Here is a 17,657-nt window from a genome sequence, read left to right on the forward strand (position 1 = left end):
CCCTCTGCCCAAGCAGTGGCAGGTGTGACAAGTGTTCCCCCAGCACTGCCTGTCCTGAACAAACACCATGCCAGCCCTTCCCTCCCCACCAGATGCAGCTCTGGAGTCCAACATGAGGTGCTCTCCCAGCTCCAGAAAAGGGGATCAGGACCAAGAGCAGAGAGCACCCAGCAAGTGAGGCTTTCCTGGGGACTGGGTCAGAAAGCAAGGCCCAATCCCATCCTCAGGGGCAGGTGGGGCCCTTTGGCAGGACAAAGCTTTCGCCCCTGAATCTCTCTCACACTCAAAGGCAGGAGAGCGTGCAGGCCACTCACCTCACCAAAGCCTCCCTTTCCCAGCACGCGATACTGGCGGAAAGTGTTTTTAGTCACTGGCTGCCTGTGAACAAAGCAGAAGAGGCTGACATGAGTGAGAGGGGGAGCAATGAGGTACCAAGCTGTGTGGCACACGTCCCCCATCCACCCTGGCGCAGCAGGCACACCTGGTGTGAGCTAGCCGACAGTCAGCTCAGAGGGCTAACCCTGGCGCAGCAGGCACAGGGAAAACAAGGCCTATTTCTGGAAAGGGCTCTGTGGGAGCTGAGGAGAACAGCACCCTGCGCTGACGGGAGGTATCAGAACATCTGCTCCCACTTGACTGGCTTCGGCCAGAAAGCAAGGAAGGGCTGTAGCTTCCCTTCGAGCAGCACCCCCCAGCCCTGAGCCTGCAGGGCCCCATGAGAGAAGCAGGGATAGAGTTACCTTTCCATCCATTTCCACTGCAGGAAGCGGTTGAAGTAGATGCTGTCAAGGTAATCGGCAAAGGGAGCCACACTCAGATAGTCATGGATGAGCCTGGGAGAGAGGGACAGCCAGTCATGCCCCCTGGGCAGGAGGATGCAGTAAATGTTTTCCAAAGGACGGAGCAGCTCACCAGCCCAGATTTGGGCCTAAGACTCCTCTGATCTAAGCAGCAGCTGGCCTTCCCCACAGCTGCACCCAAGACAAATGAGACCCTTGCACCCTCCTAGCAGGGCAGCCAGGCATTGCCCCAAGCACCCACCACCACCCCAGGAGAGCCCTTTCCTACCGACTCCAGCCCTTTGGTCCTGACATTCAGTCATCTGCAGCCACTGCAGGAAGAGGAAGCTGACCCTGGGAATGACATCGCCTGTGGGGAAAGCAGCTTATGGGGCTGGGCTAGCAGTGCTCAGATCCAAGCATGGCCCCTGTGATCAGGTGCTGGCTGTGCTATGCACACGAGGAGGATGTGGTGCTGTCTGCCCCTTGGGAAAGAGTCCTTAGCAGTGGCACCCCTTGCAGAAGGCCACGCCCAGACATCGTAATCAGCTGCCGAGGCACTGTTGCTGTGTGCAGACAGAGATTGGTGCAGGGTCCACAACAGGCCACCCTGGGGACCAGTCTGAACCAATACTGGCTCCTGAGGCTGATGCCAAGGCCAGGCTGCAGAGCAATGCGCGCTGCAGAAAGTGTCTGCGCTGCAGATGCACTTCAAAAGCAGAAGATGGGCTCTTCCCAAGAGATGGCAGGACCCAGACTGGAGACTCCTTGTTCATACGCCATTGGTACATTCCATAAAGGCAGCAGGCGCACCTGCTGCTAGGCCCAATATTCAGTCAGGCAACGCCCGGGTTGGAGAGCACGGGGGAAGGAGGATCGGCTTGCTTAACAGTTTCCTTTACATACTTACACAGTACAGAACTCCAGGCACTGTGTAAGTTCCCCCCCAATCAAGCAGGCCTCAGGCCCTGCACGTCCCATCTCCTGGAGTTCCCTAGACTCTCAGTTGCTACCATGTGTTTACAACAGCCACATCCAGATGCAGACAGCGTTAGGGCAGGTACAGCATTTGATACTTGGTCTGTTCCAATCTCAGCCCAAAGAGACAGACTGGAGAGCCCAATAAGAGCCACAAGCAGGAGGTCAGCAAGTCCAGGGCTGACTACAGGAGATAGGACAGGATCCACTAGGGATGGTGACTCGAACACCAGGAAAGAGAGAGAACACATGAGAACAGAGATTCCTGCACTATCTTGTGGCCTTCAGGGAACCCTGAAACGCAGGAAACGCAGAAGCCGGCCTGCACTCACACTTCCTTCCCCCATCAGTGCTGGCTAGACTCAGCCTACTCACTGCAAATGCAAATCCCGTTAGCTATCAATGCTAGGGAGCAAGGCTCAAATCCCAGGAGCAACTCGAATTGCTCCTTCAAGGGACATATGTTGATGGCCACAGTGGACTCAGCCAATGACCTGTAATGTCCATTCCCCTGGGAATATTTACACTATCCAATGTTACCTCCAGCCAGGAACTGGGGCTCTTCTCCAACTTACTTGGTTGCTTCCTTGAAGAGCTCCTTGCATGGCTCCTGCTCCAGCCTCTCAGAACAGGCACTCACCAGCTGCAAAGGAACTTCAGGCACATGATCTGCACTCTGGGAATGGAGGGACTGAATCAGACACAGGGAGCTGAGCCCCAGGGTCCTCCATGGGCTGCTGCTAGGGGAACGGAATCCGCAGGAACCCAGCACAGGTCTTGGCCTGCCCCCAGGGCACTTAGCACTCAGGCACGTTTGTTCCTGGGGTAGTGGAGGAACTCTTTGCTCCCTCCTCCCTGGCTATAAGGGGAAGCCCTGCATTGAGGGTGGCTGGTGCTCCTTCCCGAGCATGCTGTGAGAGTCTGGGTGCTAATGGTTTCCAAGCGTCCCTCTTATACATGCCGGCATGGAGCCAGTAGCTCAGCCTCTGGAGCAGCCTGCTCAGGTCACTTACCTTGGGGTTTAGGTAGCTGTCAATCAGGTGCCGCCCACACTCTTTCCGCTTCTCATCTGGAGTCACTTCATACTCTGCCTGTACAGAGAAAAATGAGGCCGGTAGGACTGCCCCTGCAGCGCATGGAGACATGCAGGAAGTGCGTGAAGAGAGTGCAACAGAACAGCATGAATCAGCTGTCTGCCATCAGTAATACCCCTCTTCCCGTTACTGGCACATGGGGCTCCTGCAACCTCAGGCACAGCCCCAACCTTTACAAAGATCTTTACTGAACAGCAGGTAACAGATTCTTTCCCCAGGGAAATGCTGCAGCATAAAGCGGAGGGTCAAGAGTTCAGGTCTCCCCACACACTCAGCCCTACGTTTAGCAACAGACTGAGGGCTCTAGGCCAATTGAGCCTTGGCCCCTGACTCTCCGAACATGAGTCACAGCGTCCTGGAGGAATTTCTCACACAGCTCTGTGCTTACCACAGCATCCAAGAACTTGACACAGCATGACAGCTCAGGCCGCATCTCGCAGAACAGCCGGAAGAGCAGGCGCCCAATCGGCTGCTTCTCACACAGGCTGCGATAATCCCGCTCTGCAAATGGAAAGGAGGAAGTGAGCCGCTTGCCTCAAACGTGGGTATAAGCAAAGCCCATCACAGCCACAGCCAATGAGAATTCACAGACCAGGCCAGTAGGGGGCACTGCGACAATCTACTCTGACCCCCTGCTTATATAGGCCAAAGAATCGCACCCCATGATTCCTCTATGGAGCCCATAACTTGCAGCTGAACTAAAGTGTAGCATTTAGGAAAAGGCATCCAGTCCTGATTAGAGACTCCACCTGACATGAGCTTAGGTAAAGCTATTCCAACAAGTCCCTTCACCGTTAGAACTCTGTGCCTTATTTCCTCCATCAATCTAATCTGGATAGCTTCAGTATGCTGCCATAGGATCTTGGTCTGCCTCTGTCTTCTACATTACAGAGCCCTCCTATCCAAAATCTTTTTCCCATGGAGATATTTATTGTCCATGGTCCAGTCACCACAGCTTTCTCTTTGATAAGTTTAATCTATTTAACTCCTTAACCCTTTCCCTGTACAGCAGGTTTTCCCAGACCTCAAATCGCTCTTGTAGCTATTCTATAAAACTTTCATAATTTTTCAACATGCTTCTTAAAGTGCAGACACCAGAACTGGACTCTTCCTGTAACAGTCTCACTAATGCTGTATACAATGGTAATGTCACCTCTCCACATTTGCTTGATAGCCCCGCTTGTACATCCAAGCATCACGTTAGCTCTCTTAGCCATCGTATTAAACTGGGACTAATGTCCAGCTGGTTATCTACCATACTGCCTCCCCAACCCCAGCCAAGTCCTTTTCAGAGCCACTGCATTTCAGGATAAAATATAGTCCATGTTCTTTATTCCTAGATGTATGACTTTGCATTTGACCATAATAAAACATTTGTTTATGCCCCACTTACCAAGCAATCCAGATCACTCAGTATCAGTGACCTGTCCTCATCTTTATTTACCACCCTGACCAATCTCTGGGCCATCTGCCATTTTTTTTCTTTGTTTCTTTTTAAGTCTGCAATGCCTTTATATTTTCTTTCAGCTCATTGGTAAAAATACTGAGGGGTTGACTAAGAACCGATTCCTGCAAGACTCATTAGAAACGTTGCTTATTCCCCATTAAGCAGTAATGTTTTAGAGCCCTCTCTCAGCCATTAGGGGCCGGGACACCTGGCCATCCCCAGCCTGCAGGGGCTCTGTTTGGCCTTGGGTTGCTCTGCTCACACTAAGGGGTGAGTGGGGTGGCACTGGGGAGAGGGGGAGAATGCATCTCACTGTATTCAGCACCTACCCCCTGCCCCTCCCCAGGACAGAAGTCCCCACACTGCTCCAAAGGACGTCAGGGCCCTGCCCTCCTACATGGCAGGCATATTGTAGGCGTTCCCCTCCCCTATGCAGCAGTTTCTCCTGAGGAAGCTGCGGCTTCCTGAGTGGTGCAGAGCTCAGCGACAACAGCTCCAGCCTGGGGGGGGTGTGTGTGTGTGTGTGTGTGTCACACTGCTGCCTCACTAGCTGCACTATTTCCTTCTCTGTGGGGAAATGAGCTCACTCCAATGAGGAAGGTGAAAGGTTTGCAGCCTGGCAAGGTCAGAGATTCCCTCACTGCCATCACTGGCCCCAGCGCGACACAGGCCTCACTGCTTTCAGGACTTGGCACTACCAGTACATGCAGAGAGGCTGGATTTCTGCAGTGGGATTTTTAGCTCAGTGATGTAGAGGGGCCTGTCCACCCCCTCAGGCTGTGTGAGGAGGGAAATAAGAATGCCCACACCTGGCCTTGAAGACATTAGTGAGATGGGAAAATATGGGAACCCCTGCTGGAAACAAATATGCTGAGCCATCCTGACCATGGACTGCCATCCCCCTCGCCTCTCCCCAGAGGGGCAGCAGTACCTCAGTCCTTTAACTGTAAATGAGGAGGAGCGTCTACCTGGAACAGATCTACAGCCAGTAAAGCACAAAGCTGGAGCCCACCAAAGGGAGTAGAGGGGGCACAGGGAGCGACCCAGCAGGGAGGACAGGAACCAGGTCTTCCAAAGCAATCCAAGGGCAATGCCTTGGCCAGATGTGCCAGAGGACAGTGGAAAGGACATTTAAACTTTGACAGCCAGCCTGAGTGAACAGGCAGCATAAGAGCAGATGAAATGTACTGCTAACAAAATACCTCGTAATGCCCGCTGAACAGAGCCCAGCTGAAGAAAAAGCTCTGCTTAGCAAACACAGAAGTCAGAAAAGCAAACATTGGGACGGCTATGGAACAGGCTACAGACTAAGGCAGCTACCATCAGCAGCGATGGGGGACAGAACTATTCCAAAAATCACAGCTTTTGTTTAAAAAGGCAAACAGGAGAATTTGGTCTTAAGTTCAGCAGTGGCACCCTCCACCCCCAGCAAAAGGGAGCTGTGGTGAGGCAGACAGGGCTGGGTGAGACGGAGTGTGATGGAACTGAGCTAGAAGCTTGGAGCTCACATGCAGGATGGAAGTTAGAGTAGGGCCCCTGTTGATCTAACTTCCACTGGGGCCTCACACGCAGAATGAGGGAGCCACACCTAGCTCTCTGTGGCCATCGCCATCCAGTGTGCTCACACACAGTGCAGAATCACGGCCCAATTTTACAGGCCTCTTGGTTACACAGAACCTTCCTAATATGACCTGAATGCACCTGATGCAGTGACATCTGCCCTAGTCTGCAGACAGCCTAGAACAATAGCTTAGGGGTGTGAACTACATAATTCATCTCAATTGGCTGTTAACTCTGAAACTTAAGGGTGATAACTTAAAATGTGACTTCACTATTTCACTAATTTTTATCTGTAAGGCGTTTCTTTCACAGCATCAAACAACCCCAGGTGCCCCAAGCTCCAGCTGCCCCCTACTCAACTGCCATAACCTCCAGCTTTCTCCATGGCTTTGATGATGCAGTTATGCAATGTTAGTACCAAACCCTGAGCACCTCACGCACTGAAAACATGGGACAGCATACAATAAACTGAACAGAATATCAGAACAAACAACCCAGTGATACTAAATCAGCTGTGACTATCTCAGCTGCAGTTCACTGAAAAGTTCCACTGGTAACCAGAATGAAGCTGCTACATCAGATCCCCAGGGACCATGGTGAAGAATTTAGACTCAGCTTGTCAGGGACTATATGGGACCTTGGCCATAGGAATCCTCTACTCCATCTATGTAAGGGGACGCCCTGAAATGTGATCTGGGGCTCAGCTACACCCTTGGGACTCTGTTTACATGAAAAAGAAAGTTCCTGTCTCTGGGAAACCTCTAATGGTTTAGAGCAGTGGCTCAACTAGGGGTACACAGAGGTCTTCCGGGGGTATATCAACCCATCTAGGTGTTTGCCTAGTTTTACAACAGATTACATAAAGGGCACTAGTGAAGTCAGTACACACTAAAATTTCATACAATGACTCGTTTCTACTGCTCTATACACTGTGCACTGAAATGTAAGTATAATATTTATATTCCAATTGATGTATTTTATAATGATATGGTAAAAATGAGAGGTAAGCATTTTTCAGTAATAGTGTGCTATGATACTTCTGTATTTCTATGTCTGATTTTGTAAGCAAGTAGTTTTTAAGTGAGATGTAACTTAGGGGTGTGCAAGACAAATCAGCCTCCTGAAAGGAGTACAGTAGTCTGGAAAGGTTGAGAGCCCCTGGTCTAGAGAACCCTGGAGGATCTTGCTGGATGTGTCCAACAGGCTTGGAGAAAGCATGACCTACCAGCATTCCCCCTCTCTCTGCACCCAAACTCTTACCACATGTCTGGCAGATCTGTGCCCCATACACACCACAGTGACCCTAGTTTCTCCCATGACACAGTGAGTCTCACAAATGCAATTAGGCAGAGCTTGCAGAACAATGGATGAACAGCTCCCCGCCAGGCAACTAAGAGTCGCCCCAAGGAAGCCAACCATGTATATCTGCCAGCCCCATGTGCAAACAGGGCAGGGGACAGCACTCAGCATCCAACAAACAGCTATTCCTCACCGAGTGCTTGCCGGAGATCTTCACATAGGCTGATGTGCGGGAACTGCAGCATCTGGCGCCATTTCTTACTCTTGCCCTTCCTGTTCCCTCCTCCGCCTGCAGAGGAACAGAACAGACATCACAATGAGGCAGCCACAAATGAGACCCAGCTAGAGTGTCTGATCTGGCAGCACAGAGAGCTGGAAAGGAGACGCCCCCCTACTGAGCCACACCCAGCCAGCAGGAATCAGGGAACGGACTGCCTGGAACAGGCACCTTGGGGACAGCAGTGGGGCCTTTCTCCCTGCGTGACAGGACCCCGCCTTGCTGCTAAAGGAAAGATAAATCACTCCAGCTCATTAGAGAAGAGCAGGAAGTCACTGAAACAACAACGAGCTCTTCTGTCCAAGCATTTCAAAGGAGTTATCTGCATTTACAGATGGGGAAACTAAGGCATATACTGAAGAAGGCCTAAGAGCACCTGTATCAGCTGAAGTTCTAGCTCCCAGGCCTCTATTCAGACCCATCTCTGAAAGTAAGCTGAAGGGTAACATTTACCCGGTGCTGCAAAGGTATGAAGTCCCCAGCTGCAGAATTTCCTGCTTAGCACAATTAGAGATGTTCATGCTACCTAGTCTTCCAAGGCTTAACATATTCACTACAGAGAGGCAACATGCTATGAAAAATGCACATGGGACTGGAAGAGAAGAATTTCTGCTCTAATTCCAACTCTGCAGCCAACTCACTGGGTAGCTTTGGGCAAATTGTTTCAGCTTCCCCACCTCCAAATGGAACAAACTCCTCCCTCCCTGTTAGGGAGTGAGAGTTAGTTAATGTCTGGAAAGCAGGATCCAAGTGCTGGGTATCATTACAGCATCAATATTGTTAAAAGCAGATTGGTCTCTTAGGGTTAACTGCCCAGTGCCATGGGACAGGATTGGGAAGCTCTCTAAATACTGACTATACAATACTTTATGTAAATAGCAAGTATTACAATGCTGCAAGGTATGACATCCACTCTGGAAATTAGCCCACAGCACACCTGCGAATCCTTCACGTCAGCCAAGGTGCACTTGAGCTGTGTTCACCCCTCAGCCAGACCCAGCCGATTTAGGCACAGAAATGGGACTCTTTAAAAGAAAAAAAAAGTGGGGGGTGGATGTTTCTTTCTGATTGATCGATCAGCTAGTGAAAAGCAGCTGGCAGCAGCACACCAACAACTGCTGAACACATGAGCCAACCCCTAGTGTTGATCCCGGCCAGGTTGCACATCCCCATCAGCCAGATTTCCTGCAGCCACAACTGGGGGCGTGGGGGCGCTATAAGAGACCATCTGGACAGGACAAAGGGACAGGATGGGGCACTTACTAAATACACAGACAAAAGCCTTGGCAGAGGGGTGGGGGGAGGGACTGTACCCAGCAGAAAATCCCCAGGTACAGCGCAGGACCAAGTGCCTCCAGCTCTGGCCAGCTCATGGTATTGCTGCCTTCAACAAGAGCTGTTTAAATCAGCAAAGAGCTTCCCCCAGGCTCACTTCACACAGTTGAGCAAACGCACAACACTGAAATCTTCAAAGAGGTAAACATCCGGAGGAGACACTGCTGCCTCTGGTATTAGGCACAAGCCACCAGCTCAACACACTACTTGGGCTCAGCACAGAGTGAAATGTCAGTCCAGAGTGTCTCATGCAGCCACACAGACTACAGCAGACTGGAGCCCAAGGAGCTGAGCACCTGGTGCACATGCCAGAGTTTGCTGCATGTTCTGGGGGCAGCAGCATTGCATCTGCCCATCAGCAGCTCTGCTGTGCAACTCTACAAACCCAGGAAGGAAGTGACTCAATGCCCAGGGCAAGCAGGGGTGGGAAGGAGCCAGCAGCACAGACACCTTCTTCTCAGCTACAGCCTGCAGTGACAGGGTGTGAAGGCAGGGAGGGGGGTGTGGGCCACAAAGCCAGGGAGAGCCCACCTGCCACGTAGAGGGTTTGATGAAGGGAGACCCAGAGCCCCACTTCATGCTGGGGGAGGCATGGGGAGAAGAGAAGAGAAGAGCTGCAGAACTCATGTTTCCTTTGACTTGTCTGTTTAGAAAAGGAACCATAGCAGCAAGGCATTCACCCCCCAAGCTCTCCCTTCAGTTACAGCAAGCACCTGGGTGCCCAGCTGAGCTCTAGCTGCCCTCCCTGCACAACTGCCTCACAGCAGCCAACAGTGGGGGCACCTACCTTAAGGGGGAAGGAGCCAGGGCAGCCCCTTCTCCAGGAGGAGCTCTTCCCTACCCAAAGCCTGAAGGAGCTGGGATCCAGGGCATGCTGCCAAGTTGGTCTATTTTCAGAGGCATCAGGGCAAGAGTGGGTTAGCGATGGGGAGTTCATTTGGGGGAGGGGTTGATATTGTAGAGTACAGCTTTACATTCAGTGGGCCAGATCCTCGGCCCCTCTTGGCTCCTGGCCCTCCTGCAGTACTGCAACGGAAACTTGCAATGCTCTTCAGGCAGCTGCTGAGGCCTTCCTGGAGTGCACTGTTCCACAGGTTAAGTGCAGCATCACTCCACCCCATCTGGATCAGTGTAAGTGGCGTTCCAGGGAGGGCTGGACTGGCCAGCAATCCTGGCTGGCAAAGTGGTTCTGTCCACCAGCACAGGCTGCTCTTACTGGCAGGGGGGGCTTTGCAATTTGACTCCCAGGATAGGGGGATGCAGAAAGGTGGTATAGCCACCTACTGCTCTGGCACATCCAAGCAGCTAGTCCAGCATCTTCCATTCTCTAATCACATATATTGCAAACTCTGGCTTGGTACCTTCCATGGTTCTAATAAAACACTGTACAGCACATTAATGCTGTGGGTGTGCTTCACTGCATCCAGACGCCCAGGGAAAGTGACCGTTAACAGCAGAGCAGAAAAGCCATCTGAGCTCCTTGCTGGATAGTTGGCCAGAACTGAGGCTGTGGGTCCCCTATTCTCCCATGTGCGAGTAACTGACTCCAGTCTCTGGAAGTCAGCAATTTATGGCAGTCAGTGCAGGAGCAGGGTTCCTTTCACATCTCGAGTCTGGGAGCAAGATAATTGCTGCCACATAGTTTCCTCTGGAGCAGTGGTGGGCAACCTGCGGGCCATCAGGGTAACACACTGGCGGGCCATGAGACACTGTTTCCATTGACCGTCCGCAGGCACGGTCGCTCGCAGCTCCCAGTGCCAGCGGTTTGCCGTTCCAAGCCAATGGGAGCTGCAGATGGCCAATGTAAACACCGTCTCGCAACCCACCACTGCATTACCCTGACAGCCGCAGGTTACCCACCACTGCTCTGGAGGCTTTCAGAGCATCTCCCTTCAGACACTGGATCCTTCCATATCTAAGTCCAACACTGAAGGGATTTCAGTTTCCCACCTCACTGGCACATAGCTCTGGGATTACCTGGCCTGAGTCTTCAATCTTGCCTGGGGTTTCTACCCCAAACCTGCTTTTCAAGTAGCTTGAGAAGTTTCTCTGCCCACATCCCTATTCAGCTTTTGTTTTTCCTCAAAAACCCTCATCTTCAAAACCTTTTCATAGACTTTAAATCCAGCAGGGGCTACTCTCTGTTCACTTAATCTGACCTCCTACATAAGAGGCCAAAGAATTTCACCCCCTATTTCTGCAATGAAGGGAATTCTTCTTCACTCAAAAAGTGACACTATTGAGCTCAGTAATGTGTGGCTGAACTAGATCTCTTTTAGAAAGACAACCAGCCTTGATTTAACAACTTCAAGTGATAACAAATTCACCACTTCCAGTGGTAAGCTGTTCCATTGGCTAATCACCCTCACAGTCAACTTGCACCTCTAGCGAGCTCCACGTTTCACACAATTCTGTTGCTACTAGCCTGGCACCCAAACCAGAAGTCCTGGAATTCAGCCTCAGCACCTGGCAGAGCCTGCTCCATTTTCCAGAGGGCTGAGGCCCACGGTCACTATAGGAGCCAGCAAAGGAGTAGGACCTGCACCTATAAAGTTTTGGGGTCAGCACTGGGGAGGGGAGAGCCACTACAGAGGCAGTTGGATTGTCAGGCTGAAATCTACCATTTTGCCCAAGAGACTGCAGCGCCAGGCAGTGCTCCTTTGCCTTTATGACAGCAGCAGCCTCTGGGACAGGCTCTGGAATCACGGACATCCACAGTGTGGTGTGTAAATGGCTTTACTGACAGAGGAACTGCTGTGCAGAGATGCAGAAACCCTAAAGGGGATTGTGTTCCTGGTGCAATATCAGCAGTAAGGAACAGTGGCAAATAGACAGGTGTGCCAGTCTCACAGCCACTTGAGTGCAGGACTGGACACAAAGTTCTGGGGCTTCATTTAGGGACAAGTTTATCCCACTAGTCCTGCAGAGTTCACCAGCCTCCTAATCAGTAAAGTCCACAATCCTCCGGGTTCAGAATGACACAAGAAATCTAGAACTCAAATTCCAGGGTCCAGGCTGATCTTTGGCAACAAAGGCATCACCAGGCCAGATCACACCTGCAGTCCATCTAGTCAAGTATCCTGGCTCTGACAGGCCAACACCAGACGCCTCAGGGAAGTTAAAACAAACCCAGCAGTAACAGATGTGAGGTAAACTACCTACCATGTAGGTCTCATCCTAGTCCCTAACAGGTTTAACCCTCAGAGTATGAGTTTTTATCCCTTCCAAACTCTGGTTGCATTAACTGTTATAACTGCACATTCTTGTACTCCATAGACATGGCTAGCCATGTCTGGCTCTTGCTTTTCTCTGCAGCAACAGATAAGATGCCCTGTCTGCACCTCTCCTTCGGTAACCATGTCAGGGCAGCAATCCAGAATCAGAGCATCCAGCAGCATAAGATATTCAAACTCTCTAGTATCTCTGTGATGAAGAAACCAAAAGCCAGCTGGCCTCCAGGACTGAAAATACATCAGAGGAAATCTAATAATGCCCAGCCCACAGCAAACCCTCAGTGAGTAATTCTGCCCCTAGAGCCTAGCTAGCAGATGAAGAGAGAGTCTCTGCAGTTGCCACTGAGCCAGGTTGAGATCTGGTTCCATAGTAAATAAGGATAAGGGAAACAAGGTTCAGGGTGACTGCCCAGCACCAGAATTTCACTGTGTAGCTACTTTGTGCATCCATCAAGATACAAGTGGTGAAGATCAACAGTGGGAAGGGCAAGAGTGAACACTAGGCACTAAGTGCAAGTTTCTCGTGTGCCACCTATTGAAAGCAGCACTACTGCTTCTCCCTGGCAACTGAGCACATGCTTGGTTGCAGTGGCACTGCGAGCCAGGAAGCTTTGACCTGCATACTTGTGCTCACAGACATCCCAGCCATCCTCAAACCATGCAGCAAGGCCTGTGAAGTGTTGCTCAGGGCAGAAAACCTACTGGGAGAGCGAAGGGGAGGGGAGGGGAGAGGAGAGGATCCTCACACCTCAGGTTAGAAAGAGGTCTCCCAATAATGCAACCATGAGTTCAGTGAGGGAGAAATGCTGACTGAGCAGACGCATGCTTCCAGTGGGCTGCCAGTGACAGATGCTTCTCTGCTTGTAAGACTAAAAGCTCAGACTAGAGAGAGCACTGTCAAGAGTGCTGGCAACTCCTGCTCCCTCTTCCACCTCATACAGCCTCTTCTCCACATTCATCTGACCAGGAAAAAGTAGGGTAAGGAGCTGGCTTCCTTCTCTGAAACTGACAAATCCAATTCATGTTGGTATTTCCTCTACTGGAGCATTCCTAATACCTTCCCCTTCCTTACCCACCCCAGATATTCGAGGCATTTAGTTATAACCTTTTCAGGACACACACAAAAACTAACGACAACATGATAAACTAGGCACAGCAGCACCATAAAGCCTCCCCAGTAGCGATCCTGGGCTGAACACAGACAGGATCTCCAATCCAGGACCTAGCAGACCAAGCAGAGGGAAGTCAAGAGTCAAGGACTTTTTTACCAAAAGTGAAAAGGCTTCTCTTGCTTAAGCCATGGGCCTGTGAGTTTGTGCACTCCTGGGGAACACAGCTGCTGTGGAATTATACAAGGAGAAAAGTAATCTCCAAAGGAGGCAAGACCCAAACTGTCCAGGGCTTCATAGGTCAAAATTGACTTCATAAACATCCCATGAAATGGGCTGTTAGCCAGTACAGGCCACAGAAAACCAGTGAGAGATGCTCCCCCTAGGAAAGCTCACATTCTCGATAAGCTGAAATCTCCAGGTGGTCTCAGATAAGGCACTGTCAACCAAAAATCATATGGTTTAAATAAACCTCTCCTTGTGTTACTAACAGCACTCAGAGTAATCAGAAGGGAAAGAGTCTCTAGAAGGCAGTTCGCATTAGGACATTGTTTATGCATCTTGCTCAGTTGGTATGACGATAGTTAGTCCCACTCTGGAGTTCAGTGCTCCAGGGTTTGGCAGGCACATGGTGCTGGAGAAGGGTTATTTGTTTAAAAACAACTTGTTCCATTGGATTTGTAAGATGTCGAACATTCCCACTTGTCTGAGGCTTAATAAAACCTTGTTCACCCACTGGAGAGACTGGGCTGAACATAATGTAACAGGCTCCTTTGAAGATGTGGCCCATGTACAGCTCATTGCAGTGACTCATCTCCGAGATGACAGACCTAGATACCTGCTGCTAAATCCCTTACTCAGACTCCAGGCAAAAGTGATGGAAGATTCTCTCAGCTGGCACCTGGATATCCAGCAGCAAAGGATCCAACAAGATGCCAGGTTGTGAACCCAGGTAACAAGTGCCAGGCTGACACCCACACTCGAGGGCTTCACAGAAATGTCTCCACAAATCTCCCCCAGCTTATCCATACACTCCAACCTATTCGACATGCTCAGCCACACCCAACATAATCCATTCTCCAAACTCCCTTCCTTCTTCTGTCATTTAACCACAGCTCCTTCCTCCTACATTGTCTCCACTCTCAACAACTCCTTTGCCCTTGGAACCTCCTCAGACTCTCTAAAATGGGCCACTATACACCTTATATCCCAGCATGACCACCACCCTCTCAAATACCCTTGGGAAAGGTTTTTCCCCTCAACATCCCTGACTGGTTTTGGGTCTAGGACCCAGATCCCTCAGCATAATTATCCTCTTTTTGCTAGTGAAGATGCTTAAATCAAGGCACATCCTTGACACCAGCACAGCCCTACAGCCCACAACAACTCCCTTAGCTAACTCACCCTGATTCTCTTCAGACACCTTAAAACTCTCTCTCTCTGCCTGCCCCAACCATATCAGCTTGTGGCTATGGCTCAGCTTCCTGCAAGGCATCTCACAGCCAGAAGCTTGTGCAACAAGAGTTTCCCCCAAACCAGCCACTTTGCCTTCCTCCCCTACTCTGGCCTCCCAACTGCCTCCACCATCAGTAACCCTGTCACTGACCCCAAGTCCTCCCCATAGATCTCATGCAGTAGAAACACTGCTTCTCCCCAACCCCACTGCATTGCCCACGCATGCCACAGCCACATGCCCAGGCCTTAGTTGTGCCTTGCTGATTGTTGCTCCTGGATGCGCTCTGTGGCTTGGCCAAACCCCAGCATTCATGTGTTCAGGGTGTTAACAATGCCTACCCCTAACCATCCCCAACCATATCCCCTACCTACCACCCTCTCTACCCACTGCCCCCCCATGCCCCTACCTACCCTGACCCCCCCGGGTTCCCTACCCACCACTCCCTCCACCCACTGCCCCCCTCCCTCCTTCCCACCCTGCCCTCTCCCCCGGGTCCCCTCCCCCACTGCCTCCCTCCTCCTTCCCACCCTGCCCCCCGGGTCCCTGCTCCCTCTACCACTGCAGCCCTCCCTCCTTCCACCTGCCCCGGTCCCCTGCTCCTCTACCCACTGCCCCCCTCCTCCTTCCCACCCTCCCCGGGTCCCCTGCTCCCTCTACCCACTGCCCCCCTCCCCCTTCCCACCTGCCCCCACGGGTCCCTGCTCCCTCTACCCACTGCCCCCCTCCCTCCTTCCCCCTGCCCCCACGGGTCCCTGCTCCCCTCTACCCATCCCTCCCTCCTTCCCACCCTGCCCCCCCGGTCCCCTGCTCCTCTACCCACTGCCGCCCCATCCCTCCTTCCCACCTGCCCCCCCGGGTCCCTGCTCCCTCTACCACTGCCTCCCCCCTCCTTCCCACCCTGCCCCCCGGGTCCCCGCCCACTGCCCCCCTCCTCCTTCCCACCTCCCCCGGTCCCCTCTCCTCTCACTGCCACTCCTCCTTCCACTCTGCCCCCGGGTCCCGCTCCCTCTACCCACTGCCCCGCCTCCCTCCCCACCCTGCCCCACGGGTCCCTCTCCTCACCACTGCCTGCCTCCCTTCCCACCCTGCCCCCACGGGTCCCCTGCTCCCTCTACCCACTGCCCCCCTCCCTCCTTCCCACCCGCCTCCCCCGCGGTCCCTGCTCCTCTACCCATGCCGCCCCATCCCTCCTTCCCACCTCCCCCCGGGTCCCCTGTCCCCTACCCACGCCTCCCTCCCCTCCTTCCCCCCTGCCCCCGGTCCCCTCCACTGCCCCCCTCCCTCCTTCCCACCCTGCCCCCCCGGGTCCCCTGCTCCCTCTAACCACTGCCCCCTCCCTCCTTCCCACCTGCCCCCGGTCCCTCTCCCTCCCCCACTGCCCCCCCCGGGTCCCCTCTCCCCGCGGCCCGGCAGGCTCCGCGGTCGGCCCGGGGGTGGGACCCAAGGCAGCGGGCGGGGCCGGCCTCACCTTCGCGCGCTTGAGCACGTCCGGTTGGCGACGATTCCCATCCATGGGGCCCGGGGGCGGCGCGGGGGCCTCCTCCCGGCCGGGCTCGCGCTGCCTCCGGCTCCGCTCCGGCTCGGCGCCCGCCCCGCCGCCAGCTCCGCCCCGCCTCTGCCCCGCCCACTGCTTCCCAGAGCCGGCAACCCGCGTACTCTCCCCCGGCGCCGGCCTCTCATTGGGCGCGCACGGCGCGTGAGCCCGCGACGCCGGCGCCACACACGCACTGGCATGGGGAGTGTGGAGGGGCGGCGAGCGAGAAGCTCTGTGTTACCGTAAGGTGATTGGCTAAGACGAGGGTCGGAGATGCTGAGCTGCCAATCAGAAACGCAATCTCCAGCTCTACAGCGGTTGGACAGCCTTGGCAAGTGCCATGGACGGACCTCCCTACCCTGATTGGAGGACTAGCTGCCACTTCGGCGCTGTTGTGATAAGAAAGGGGTGGGCAGAAGTCCACCCCCGATCACGGCCCCATGGACCCTTTGTCACCGGCCGACTGGGCTCGCGGGGGGCGGGGCTGTGGGGCGGGGCAGGCGGTAGCTCTGGGGCGGGGGAGGGGCAGGGAGTGGCTGGGACATGGGAGGGGCAGGTGGTGGCTCCGGGGCATTGGGGAGGGGCAGGTGGTGGCTCGGCGGCGTGGGAGGCAGGGGTAGCTCCAGGGTGTGGAGGGGCAGGCGGTGGCTGGGGCGTGGGGAGGCAGGGGGTAGCTCCGGGGCGTGGGGGGGGCAGGGGGTAGCTCCGGGGTGTGGGAGGGGCAGCGGTGGCTGGGCTGGGCGGGGAGGGGCGGGGTAGCTCCGGGGTGGGGAGGGCAGGGGGTAGCTCCGGGGCGTGGGAGGGGCAGGGGGTAGCTCTGGGCAGGCGGTGGCTGGGCATGGGAGGGGCAGGGGGTAGCTCTGGGCAGGTGGTGGCTGGGCATGGGGAGGGAGGGGTAACTCTGGGGCATGGGGAGGGGCAGAGGGTAGCTCTGGGCAGGGGGTAGCTCTGGGGCTGGGAGGGGCAGGGGGTAGCTCCGGGGCAATGGGGAGCGGGCAGGGGGTAGCTCTGGGGCAGGTGGTGGCTGGGGCATGCGGAGAGGGGCGGCGGTATCTGGGGCAAGTGGTGGCTGGGGCAGGGTTAGCTCTGTGCATGGGGAGGGCAGGGGTGGCTGGGGCATGGGGAGGGGCAGGGGGTAGCTCTGGCGGCGATGGTGGGTGGGGGAGGGGCAGGGGTAGCTCCGGGGCATGGGGAGGGGCAGGAGTGGCTGGGACATGGGGAGACAGATGGTTAGCTCTGGGGCAGGGGGTAGCTTCTGGGCATGGGAGGGGCAGGCGGGTAGCTCTGGGCGTGTGGGTGGGGCAGGGAGTGGCTGGACATGGGGAGGGGCAGGGTAGCTTGGGCAGGCGGTGGCATGGGCGTGGGGAGGGGCAGGGGGTAGCTCGCCGGGCATGGAGAGCGGCCGGGAGGGCTGGGCACATGGGAGGGGCAGATGGGTAGCTCTGGGGCAGTCGGTGGCTGGGTCGGTAGGGGCAGGGGTAGCTCTTGAGGGGGGGGAGTGGCTCAGGGCGATGTGGGAGGGGCAGGGGTAGCTCTGGGCTAGGGAGGGGCAGGGA

General features: G+C 54.3%; 1 protein-coding gene across 4 annotated transcripts in view; it reads right to left on the reverse strand.

Moving 5' to 3' along the window:
* The window catches only part of GRK6 (G protein-coupled receptor kinase 6), a 31,565-nt gene extending 15,422 nt beyond the window's left edge, over nt 1-16,143 (reverse strand). The window contains exons 1-7 of one of the 4 annotated variants that reach the window (XM_032794760.2): nt 16,036-16,143; nt 7,351-7,446; nt 3,240-3,352; nt 2,771-2,848; nt 2,333-2,433; nt 741-833; nt 315-378 (exon numbers count right to left, since the gene is read on the reverse strand). In XM_032794760.2, coding sequence (XP_032650651.1) covers nt 315-378; nt 741-833; nt 2,333-2,433; nt 2,771-2,848; nt 3,240-3,352; nt 7,351-7,402 — 501 coding nt within the window. In that variant the 5' untranslated portion in view covers nt 7,403-7,446; nt 16,036-16,143. Of the gene's footprint in view, nt 1-314; nt 379-740; nt 922-2,332; nt 2,434-2,770; nt 2,849-3,239; nt 3,353-7,350; nt 7,447-8,371; nt 8,393-16,035 lie in introns of those variants that run through there. The other 3 variants (XM_075068218.1, XM_075068217.1, XM_075068219.1) reach the window with 3 other exon arrangements.
* Between the last annotated feature and the right edge of the window lie 1,514 nt (nt 16,144-17,657).

The sequence above is a fragment of the Chelonoidis abingdonii genome, chromosome 7 (genome assembly GCF_003597395.2).
Source record: "Chelonoidis abingdonii isolate Lonesome George chromosome 7, CheloAbing_2.0, whole genome shotgun sequence".
Classification (NCBI taxonomy): Eukaryota; Metazoa; Chordata; order Testudines; family Testudinidae; genus Chelonoidis; species Chelonoidis abingdonii.